This window comes from Lagenorhynchus albirostris, chromosome 8, assembly GCF_949774975.1.
Source record: "Lagenorhynchus albirostris chromosome 8, mLagAlb1.1, whole genome shotgun sequence".
Classification (NCBI taxonomy): Eukaryota; Metazoa; Chordata; class Mammalia; order Artiodactyla; family Delphinidae; genus Lagenorhynchus; species Lagenorhynchus albirostris.
In genome coordinates this window covers 103,141,392-103,152,361 of record NC_083102.1, presented here as the reverse complement: position 1 = coordinate 103,152,361, position 10,970 = coordinate 103,141,392, and the positions used below count along the sequence as shown (strand labels likewise).

Genomic DNA, 10,970 nt, shown 5'->3' with positions numbered 1-10,970 from the left:
TTCCTATGCTCCAGTTTCCTCCTCTGGACGAGGGGCAGAATAAATTTGCCCGACGGGTCTAAGCATTTCACAGTGCGCGGTCTCACGACGGCTGGATTCCTGCCGGGCACAAGCCAGGCACCCGGCCTCCTCTCTCTACCCATCTTCTCCCTGCAGAGTGTCTCATCAGAGAATGGTCGGGTGACAGGTGACTCAGAGCCACAGTCTCCAGGGCAGCAGAGACAGCACCCCGCCCCATGTGGGAAGCCCCAGCTCAGACAAGACCAGTGGCACCCGGGGACCCCCAAGGGTTACCTTTTGGAGCCAGGTCCCCGCCCTGACTTCCCGTGAGCTTTTCTGTGGCTCGAGTTCTGTGGGAGCCCTCGTGGGCTAATCCTTGGCGCCAGGAAATGTTTGGATGGGGTCCTGCGATTGCTCACCAGGAAATTACATCTGTCATTCCTGGTTCTCTGAGTTCTGCTTAGGACTCACAGGCTGCCCAAAGAAGCAAGAAGGATGACATCACCCACAGGCCCCGAGCTGTCCTTGGTGAGATGCTGGTGTGACACCAGGTCACAGGACAGGGGCTGGTTCCCCTGCTCAGACCTGCCGCAAAACACAGGCCGGCCGCAGGCCTGTGCAGATGTTTCTGTGTGTCCTAAAATATCGTCACTGCTTAAGTTCCACTGGCACGTGAAAGCCAGGCGTGTTCTCTACAGGGCGGCCAGCGGCTCTCAGCTCACACCGCCTTGCTTCTGAGCTGCTCATCACGCCACATTTTGAGTCCCTTTTCAGCCGACTCCTGATCTCCCAAATGCCACCACCTTGCTTGTCGCCTGCCCTCAGGCCTGGGCTCGGCCCACCGTGCCCTCCGGCTGCAGACCGGACCCTGAGGATAATTCCGCTCTCCCTCCCTGCCCTCCCCTTCACTGCAATTCAGAGGCTTTCCAGCCGCTCACAGCCATCTGTCTCCTAGGAAATCTCCCTTCCACCCCACAGCTGGGCATTTGCCCATCAGCCATTGACTAAGCAGGTCCTTCTGGAATTTTCTCCCCGGGGTGACCTGTTTCACTGCCTCCAGGCTGAGCAGGGCAGAGGGAGGGCCACGACCAGCAGACCAGATCCAGAAACGCAGGCTCCGCCCAGAATCGGTCACTAGGTCGAGCCCACAGTCCTGGGCTCACCATCCATCATGGGGTCCCCCTGGAGGCAGTGGGGCAGCCGCAGGGTCACCCAGCCTGGCCCGAACCCCTTTTACGGATGGACTTCTTAGTAAGTAGGTTGCTGCTTTAAAGCTACATGAGAGGCAGAACTGCCACTTCTCTGCCCCGAGGCCTGCTGCAGGGATGAGGAAATAACGTGGTCCGGGAAGACTGGGAAAGTGGTCCTGGGCTCTCAGCACCAAAGAAGTCAGGTGATTCCAGGGCCCGATCCGAGGCTGAGGCGAGAGCCAGGGGTGGGAAGGCTCCCCTGAAGGCCCTTCTCTCAGCTCCTTCTGAGAGCCTCTCAACCGCCTGGAACCCTGGGGGTCATCCTCCGGTCCTTCCGACAGAAGGCAGAGCGAAAACGGGGAAAACCCTGGGCTGGACACAGGACACCTGGTGTCCAGTCTCACTTCTCAGGATGCGCACTCTCTCCCTGAGCACTCACCGAACACCTCCTCTGGACCTGACAGTGAGGGAGACCACTGAGTGTCGTGTCTACACGGGACCTTCGGGGAGAAAGAAGAGACACGATCAGTAGTTACGCTGTGTAAACCAGGCCTTTTCCTGGTACACAGGGCCATGTGTTCTGGGCGCGGAAAGCTCATTCTGACCTGCTTCCTGCCCTGAGGCTGACGCACTGTGGGTGAGGGGCTGGCTTGAGGCGTGATGTGTGGGGAAGGGTGGCTTTGACGGCAGAAGTGAGCTTCCAGGGGCAGCGAGGAGGCCTGGCCGCAGGAGCACACGGGCTGGGGGGCGGGGGCGGCGTCGTGAGCACAGGGCTGGGTTTCCCAGTTGGTGGGGTGCGCGGTGAGGGGAGCTGCACATTTCTGGCAGGGGAAGTGCGCGAGGGGTGAGGGGCGTGCCATGCGCCCTCGGGATGCATCAGTGCCCTGGTGGTGGTCCATGTGGGTGAGAGCTGAGGCTGAGGCCTCGGATTGGCGAGGGGGGCTTACAGGCTCAGGAGTTCAGATTTAATTCTGCAGGAACAGGGGTCCTAGAAGCACTGACTTAAGAACGAGGATAACGCGATGAAGCTGCTTCATCAGGTGCTTAGTCTTCCTGGACTCAGTATCCTCGTCTGGAAAATGGTGCCTCACCACCACGGAACCTGAGAACCGCCAAGCACAACTGGGAAACACTCTGCAAAAAGGCAAAAGCACGATGCAGAAGGCTGCCCCATCCCTCATGCGCAGCCCAAACCCAGTGCGGGGTGCAGAACATAACATAACGCAACAAGGTGTAAATTTAGTGTCAGGTTGGTCCCCCGCCTCGTGAGCAATTTGAGGTGGCTGTGCACTCAAGGGGCCGCCCTTCTCGTCCTCAGGCGCGCTTCTGCTCCCCTTCCATCTGCTGCTCTCCTGGTCTGCTGGGGAACAAGGCTGCTGTGGGCGACGGGGCACCAAGTCGTGTGTGAGAACCAGGGGCCAGAGGCCAGGGAAACTGTACGGACCCCACTCACACACACACACGTCTACACTATCCTCCTCTCATTCCGCCAGCACAGCAGGCAAAATCCTGCCTCAGGACCTTGGTACCTTCTCTCTTCCCTGCCAGCTAGGCGTCCGCCCATGCTTGGCCCTCTCCTTTCCTCCAGGTTTTTACTAAAATGCCTCTGTAGCAAGAGGCCTTTCTTCATCTCCCTATTTAGGCTTCATCCCTTTTCATGTTTTTCTCCTAATCATTTACCAGCACCTAAGTATACTCGGTATATTATTCACTTATTTCGCTTATGGTCTGTCTCCTCCACCACGATTTAAATGCCACGAAGGCAGGGATTCCCGTCTGTTTTGGCATCTGCCGTAACAAGTGCCCTGGAGAGGGTAGCAAGCAGTCCTAAGTACCAGTTGAATAAACAAATGTCTCCTTTCTATTTTGGGCATAGGGTATCTAAACGAACTGGGGTCTGAAGTCATGAAATCCACACGAAGGCTACACTTTCATTTTCTTTTATTTGTGGCACTAAAAGACCAACAGTAGAGACAGCGTGGTGTGAGAGCGATTGGCTGGATGCCCTGGCCGCCCTGGGGAAGGTGAGTGGCATTCATCAGACAACGCAGAGCAGTTTCCGTCCTACGTGACGCCCGGCTCTGAAATCGTGAAACGTTCGAAGGATCCCGCCATATCTGTTGCTTCATTAAGACAGAAATTTTATTTCAGGAATTCCTCTTGATTTCTAGTCATCTCTTAAAGAGCTTTTCCTGCAGCTGTAGTTGGCCTCTGAGATAAATACCAGAGACCGGGTGCTGTGTGCTATGAGAAGGCTGCCACGCCATCCACAGCGGCCATTCACCTGCCGGGCACAAGCATGGAGACCAAACCCGCACTGTGAAACACCAGCACGATTTTGATCTGATCCGGACCCGGCATCCACGCTTCTGCCCCGCGGAGGATTTCTAAGGCTCCTAGGGCAGCCTCCGGGCTCCGTGCTCAGCCCTCGGTCGGGGAGGGCTGCGCTACATCACAGCCCGCCGGGGGACAGCATTCCAAGTGGGCACTGCCATCCCCTCCAACGTCCTTCTGATCTCAGCCAACACCCCAGGAGAACTCAGACCTGCCACGTTCATACGTCACGTTTGATTGTTATTCTGGGCGATCATGGTTGATTTTTAATAGCTTTAGCTGGACAGACCGTGGTCTGCCACCCTCCATGAGGTTTTCACCCCAAATGTTTGAGGAATAAGGATCCAATACTTTCATTACTCAGTGAAGTCACCTTTGAAAAAGCCTCCCAACTCTTTTTTCTTACATCAAGTAGCATATGACATTCAGATTGTTTCAATTGATTTATATATTTTCCCTAGAATTCAGAAAGATTTTCAACAACTAAATGGTTTTAACCATCTACATGTGGTAAGTCTCCAAGGTCCAAAATCGGTCTAAGGCATGATTCTTTCCACTTTGTCTATCGATGTAATTAAGTGTGTTGGGCTCCAGCGTTTATAGTCCCATTAACCTGCCAACAAGAACAGTTTATTGGCAACTTTAAATATTCAGAGGCAAATACATTTCCTTGGCACAAGCCGCGTGGCAGAGTGGCATCCCCGTCCCTTTGAACCGTGATATAGACTGAAAGTCAACGGGGCGAGTTTTGGCCTGGAGACCAGGAAGCCACCAGACCCCTATATCCCTTGCCGGGTGGCGCTCGTGAGTGGAGAGCATCCTGCAGGGGGGTTTCTGCCACGATCGCATCTTGTTGCTGATTCACACGAGCAAGGGCACCTGCAGTGAAGAAAGAACCACAGTTACTCAGGGCGTGAGGCGGAGCCCAGGATGCAGGTATCCGGGCGCTGAGGACCTGTGTGCCAACCTCTCCCTGCAATATTCCTTTCCCAACGCAATGAGTGTTTACGCTGTACCCATCAAACGTTTAGCCCCAAGGAGAAAACTCTCAGAAACACAAACAACATGCCTGAATGCTTTCAGTGACTGGCTACAGCCTTCAGGAAAAAACATCGGGAACTGCTGGAGGGTCTAAGATGTGTCTGCAGGTCCCTGAGCTTCTCCCAGAGCCGTCAGCCGGCCCCAGCCCCGGCCTTCTCTGAGCTCCCTCCCAGTCTCTGAGTCTGTTAGGGGTCCGTCCCTCTTCTAGGCTGGTCTCTGCATGTGGGGTTTCTCCTTCGGGGATGCCCCTTTCCTGCTGGAAAACGAGGACTCCTTCTTCAAGAAGCGTTCAGACCATCTCTTGGCCAAAGGCATTCCTGCTTCCAGTCCTGGGCGGGCAGATCCGATCGCCCCCTCGCCCGCCGTGGTCTCCCAGCAGCTGTGTCTGTCACTGCTGGTGTGGGGACTCTGGGGCTGGAACCACGGCATCCATCCCCACCCCGTCCCCGGGCGCAGGACTTGCTGGGTGCCAGTGAGTGGGGGCGGCTCCAAGGGGCGACTGCAAACCCACACGTTCCCAGCCCACTCGACGCGTGAGCTCACCCTGCCACTCTGAGCCCAGCCCTGCACGCTCCTGGGATGCCCAAGTGCAGAGAATGTGACGGCCGAATCTTGAAGGAAACAGTTCCATGCCTCTGAAGGCCAAGGTGAACAGCATTTTTAAGAAAAGCGACAGATTCACGTGAAACCATGTGAAAGGAGCACTGGGTTTCTCACCGTGGTTCCACCGAGCTCAGCACATTCGAACTGGAACGGCGCTGGGAGCTGGGCATCTCGTCCTACTTCTCAGTGCGTTATCAGAGCAAACTTCCAAGGACCCAAGCAGATTTCTTATAACGCCAACAACACACACCACCTGGAATATTTCCTGTGCACTTACAGCGTGTCAGGTACCATTTCGAGCCCTCCATGAGTCTCATCTCATTAAAACTTCAGCTCAACTCAATCACTGACGCGTTATTGCCATTGTTATCACTGTGGGTACTGCCTCCAATATAAAGATGGGAGAACCGGGGTGTAGAGTGCTCTCTCGGCCTGGACCAAATACTAGTAAATAGCGGTCCCCAGCGGGCTCATCTGAGAAGAGAACATGGCCCCAGGCCACGACCACGACTGCAGGGTTCCACCCGCTCGTTTCTTACGAGCACACCCGCCCATCAGTGTCTTCTTGGCTGTAGCGGCGTCCACACCAGCTGAGAAACGAAACGGGATGAGATGTGGAGTTTGGGGGCGTGGAGGGAGGAGACTGGACCTGCTGATTTGGATGGAGCCCATGGGACACACACGGTGGACGTCAGGGAGGGCACTGAAGATTCGTGTCCGATGCACAGGGCAGCTTAGGATGGGGGTGGGATTGGGGGCCAGCGGTCTGGACGGTGAAGGGTCCGCCCGGGAGAGTGAGGAGATTTGGAAGACAAGGGGTCTTGGGACTCTCTCCAGGGCTGCATGCAGCCTTGGGCAGAGGAGACTCAGAACGTGGCCAGAGGGGCAGGGGAAATGTGCAGCGCGTTTGCCGAGCCGCGGGGAGCGCGCGTCCACAAGGATGCACGTGGTAACAGCAAACAGTGCAACGGGAACCAGCGGGCCCCAAGGGTGGGAAACACAGAGGAGCTTATGTTTAAACATTATGTTAGTTACGTTTTCAATGGGTTTTTCTTCAAACCCTAGACACCTTGAGAAGTGAGCCACCTCTAACTTCAAAACAAAGATTTTAATTGTCAGTTTGGAAAAGCAAAATCAGTTTGCTACAGAATGTCCAAGACACGGGGAGAAGAGTGTGTGTGTTGGGCAGAGAAGAACAGACTGAGCCTGTTATTGGAAAATGCAGCCAGCATCCTGTTAACAGTACGTTTATCCCATTTCCTGACCTCTGAAAAGGGTCAGGAGAATAAAGGGCGCTATTCTTGCATCCAAGGGTACTAGCAGCATTGTGACCTTGACGAGGGCGGTTCTGAGAGCGGCCAGGAGGAGGCCGGTGGGGGATGGGTGCTGGGGAAACGGAGCAGCACAAGTGGGCAGGACATCTGGAAGCTACAGTGAAGGGAAGCAGAGCTAGGCAGTGGTGGGGTCGGGTCCATGGGAGGGGGAGGGATTTTTAAAAGGTATCTTTACTGTTATTGTTTTAACAAATTAATTGATATATGATAAACTGCACACATTTAAAGTGTAAAACTTGATATGTTTTGACATATATTTATTTATTTTTTGGTCTGGCTTTATTTTTGGCCTGGCTTCTTTCACTCAGCATAGTTATTTTGCGATTCATCGATGTTGTTGCGTGTACATTCCTTTCATTGCAGGGTAGTAATTCATTGTATGGATACACTGACTCTGCATCTGGGCTGGGCGAGTCTCAGGCAGGGGGTGCCCCCTCCTTTCCCGGTAAATGGGGATGATGGGATTTGCACTACAGACCCACCCGGTGAGGCTCGAGGTATACCTCATTGCGTTGTCACCAGCACCACCATCACTTCGTCTCATCCCAGCACCAGCGTCCTGGTGGCCGGGATGAGATGACAACTGAACAGAGGTTTGGGGGTGAGGCAGGAGACATCCTGCACGCCTTGGTCACCTAAAGCCTGGCCCGACTGGGAGAAGCCACTTTCAGAAGGCGGTTCCAAGTTGCTAAGGTAAACTTCCCAGGACACAGAGGGGTAGTAGGTGGGACTGTGACCCAGTGAGGGGAGCTACAGGGCAGGCGAGTGAAGGAAGCAGGGACTGGACATCACCTGCTCTCCTGGCAGTGAGCCTGCTTCACTCTAGCCTGCGTGTCGCTGGTGCAGAAGACCCGGGCTGGGGGCTATTTGAATCCCTGGCTGGTTGAGACCTAGAAGGTGCTCTCATCACCACTAATAGCAACAACGATGGCTGCATGCAGATTGTAAAAGTTCTCAGTAAACTAAGAAAATACCTAGGAAGGAAAAGGAGAACTCCTAAACTTTGGTGTCAAGAAGGAAACTGAAGAAGGACAGCCTTAAAAAGCTCTGACTTGGACAATTCAACAAAGACAGCTTGGTGATGGAATTGGCCACAAGGTAGCATAAACCACACTGATGGCCATTAGTGTCAACCCAAGCTTAAAGCCACACTGGTAAGGGACCAGTGGACCTGCCCCGGGATGGGTGTGACCAAATTCAGGTGGGCAAGGAGGACAGAGGGCACCCCCCGGGGGAGGAGGGCGTGCTGCAAGGCGCAGCTTGGAAGAAAAACACTGGAAGGGTTCCTGGCATCCCAAAGGTTTCAAGCTTCCTGAAAGATTCTTTCTTATTTTGGTTGGACAAGAAGAAAATCAATGAAGGGACAAAGCTTGCAGTTTGAGGCCAAGTCAGAAAGCTGTAAAAATATCCAAGTTTAATTCTGTTTCCCCACCTGCCAAGGAAAATGATGTTTATATGGAAAAAGGTAAAATGAACAGTGGTGACAGAGGGCTGGTGTCCAGGGGAAGGAAAGAAGTTGTCAGGGAGCGACAGGATTCTCTGTTTCAGGTCCCTTTTTTCCACCCAGACAGATGAGTTCCTGGGGGGGGGGGGGGGGTAACGGACTCCCAGGGGACCTAGCCATGCAGCTGTCAGCCAGCTTTGCAGAACGGGAGTGGGACCGTTGGCAAAAGACTGGAGATGTCCGGAACTTACCTTATTCTGCAAAGGAAAAGAAGGTGGTTTCTTACAGTGTGAAGTGGATTCTTGGCAAGTTTATCACGATTATGAAATAGACGAGTTCTGAGCACGGGGACCCCAAGTTGCACTCGGCCACTGGTCTGGAGAGCCAGGCAATATGGTGGCAAAGAATGGGCGCCCTTTCTCCCTTCCCCCAAAAGATAGTTACTGAGCACCCACTCTGTGTCTGGGGCTGTGCAAGGCGCTGGGACCTGCTGGAGCTCACGGTATGGCAGGAGGGCAAGCCCACACAGGAGTTACACAGGTCACTGCTGAAATTAGGCTGCGATGTGGTTATGGGGGAAAAGGAGGTGATGCTCTGTTGGGGAACCTCCTCCAGCCTGGGGGCTGGGGGAGACTTTCTGGGGGCTTGAGGTTAATCCAGGAACATGCAGGACGACTGGGGATTAGCTGGTAACACTAGGAGGTGAAACGTTTTCCTTCCAGGAATAGGGAACCGCACCCATGAGGGCCCTGAGGGGTCACTGCAGTGGTGACAGGCATCCCTGGGTTCCACCTGCAGGAAAAACAGGTCACGTGGAAGGTCTGTATAGGCAGGATGGTCACAGGGCAGCAAAGACAGAAATAACCTGTCTGTGCCTCTGAACTCTCCCAACTTCACTGAAACACATCAAAGGTCTACACTGTGCATTGCCGAGCCCAGCATGGCCTAGAGTTGCTGCTGCAACTCTTTTCTGTCCTGGCTCAGGGGCTCCCTGAGCTTTGATGGCGATGGTGTCACATGTCTAATCACTTCTCACAGGGTCTCCTGCCAAGGCCAAGCGCCAGGACACACGTGTGATCTGAATCAGTTAATTCCTGTGGTGGGAAAACGTACACCTGGGAGGGCCCAGCCGCGGCGTGCCCACCATGGGGCTTAATGAGGCATTTCCCAGAGGCGTCCGCCCGTGCCGGGCTGACGCGGAGTCTGGCTGGGCGGCGGCACTGACCTAGTTAAGGCCAGGACGAGGCCCTCAGGACATCTGTGCCCCACTTTCCCATCTGTGGAATGGAAGCTTCAGACTTTCAGTCCAGGAAGGTCTGGACAGAGGAGATGCTTGCTCTCTGCCCTCCTTGGAGCAAAGCTGGGACACATGAGGAAAAGGTCTTGGGGCTTTCACCAGGTCTCTAACTTTGTGAGATGTCCCTAAGGCCAAGGACAAACCCCCAATCCCTTCTTCCTCTCCTGGCCGAGAGTCCCCAGGGGGCACAGACAATGCTTCATTCATCTCTCCATCTCAAGCAGCTACTACAGTCCCTGGACCCTGGTGGGTTCTCAGGAAATGCTTGCGAAATGAATGGCTGGATGTGTGAATGTGTTAAATATAAACACGGATTAAAAGGGCACTTGGTGTCCATTCCAGGCCCTCTGAAACAATGCATGTAACACAGACCGACAAAGGCTGTCCAACGCACACAGTTTCGCCATGAATAAGAATGCAGGATGGAGTGGAAGGCGGAAGCGGATTCTGGGGTCCGTTTGAGCCCTGCCCCCAGCAAGGGAGGGCAGTGTCCACTGCGGAAGGGGCAGCAGACAGAGCAGAGCTGAGGACGCTGTTATCTGGGGCTGGACGGAAGACACAGAGTGGGCAACGTCTCTGACAACCGCAAACACAGAGGCGGGGCGTTCAATTCACACTGTGGAGGGAGGCAAACAGACTTCCAATCGCCCCGAAAAGCGGCCAACTCACTTTTAAGGTGATGATTCCTCCTACATCAAATCGACCCTCTGGTCTTTTATCATAAGCAGCATCGTCACCGACGCAAAACGTGTGTGTTCAGGGAAGGGTGAGGAACTGTGCCCGCCTTAGCAGTGAGAGTCCCTCACCTCTGCCAGCTCTCCTGGGACAGCCGGACGCCCTGCTTCTCCTGGAGGAAGATGCCTGGAGGACTCACGCACTGCAGCCCCTCACGCCACCCGGGAGAGCCGGGAACGCCCCGCAGCCCGGGACGCTATCCTGGCTACACGCATCCCGGAGCGTCACTGAACACCAAGGATGAAGGAGCCTCTGCTCGTAGTGAGGATCCACAGACAGCGCAGCCCACACTGCTGGGATCCAGGAGGCCCACACTCAGCTCCCTTTCCCTGAGGTGATGCAACTTTAAAAGCCCAAAAGGTGAAAGAAAGCTAAAGAGGCAGAGCTCAAGCGACTCGAGGTGCAAACGCCGTAACACACCCCAAACTGCATCTGCTGCGAAGCCACGGAGACATCCACGGCCAGGGCCCCGCAGACAAGGGCCGCCTAACGAGACTCCTCAGGGAAGGTACAGTTGGCCCTGGTCACCCGGATCGCACGTGTGTCCCCTGGTGTCACAGGTCTGCTGTTCCACACCAATAGGGAGGGCGAGGCAGTCGAAAACGATGTCAGGTGCACACCTCCAGGTTCCAGGTGACGCTGGCCTGGCCGCACCTGGGTGTCCCTGACGGAGGCTGAGCTGAGGCTTCTGGGTGGAAGGTCCAGGTCCTGGCCTCCGAAGTCACGTGTCCTTCGGCAGGTTTTACGTGGCCCTGAGACGCAGAGTGTAAGCAGGGGGGAGGGGAGGGGTCTGGGTCGCTGTGTAGAGCAGTGACACAGTCCTGTCGCTCAGCCCTTAGGCCTCTAGGTAAGATGTGGTGCATTGGGTAGACAAAGGGACAGGGTCTCCCAGGGCACCCTCATCGTGCTCACTCAGGCCCAGCTTACAGCCCAAGGGCATCGAAACCTCAGACGCGCCAGACTCACTGCCTCACCGTTGCCAGGATGGGTAA

General features: G+C 55.0%; 1 protein-coding gene across 7 annotated transcripts in view; it reads right to left on the bottom strand.

Annotated features, from left to right (window-relative positions):
- Positions 1-3,114: 3,114 nt before the first annotated feature.
- COBL (cordon-bleu WH2 repeat protein) overlaps positions 3,115-10,970 on the bottom strand; it is a 260,231-nt gene continuing 252,375 nt past the window's right edge. For all 7 annotated transcript variants that reach the window (XM_060157507.1, XM_060157506.1, XM_060157508.1 and 4 more), the window contains one exon: positions 3,115-4,403. In XM_060157507.1, the coding sequence (XP_060013490.1) occupies positions 4,386-4,403 (18 nt within the window). In that variant the 3' untranslated portion in view covers positions 3,115-4,385. The remainder of the gene's footprint in view (positions 4,404-10,970) is intronic.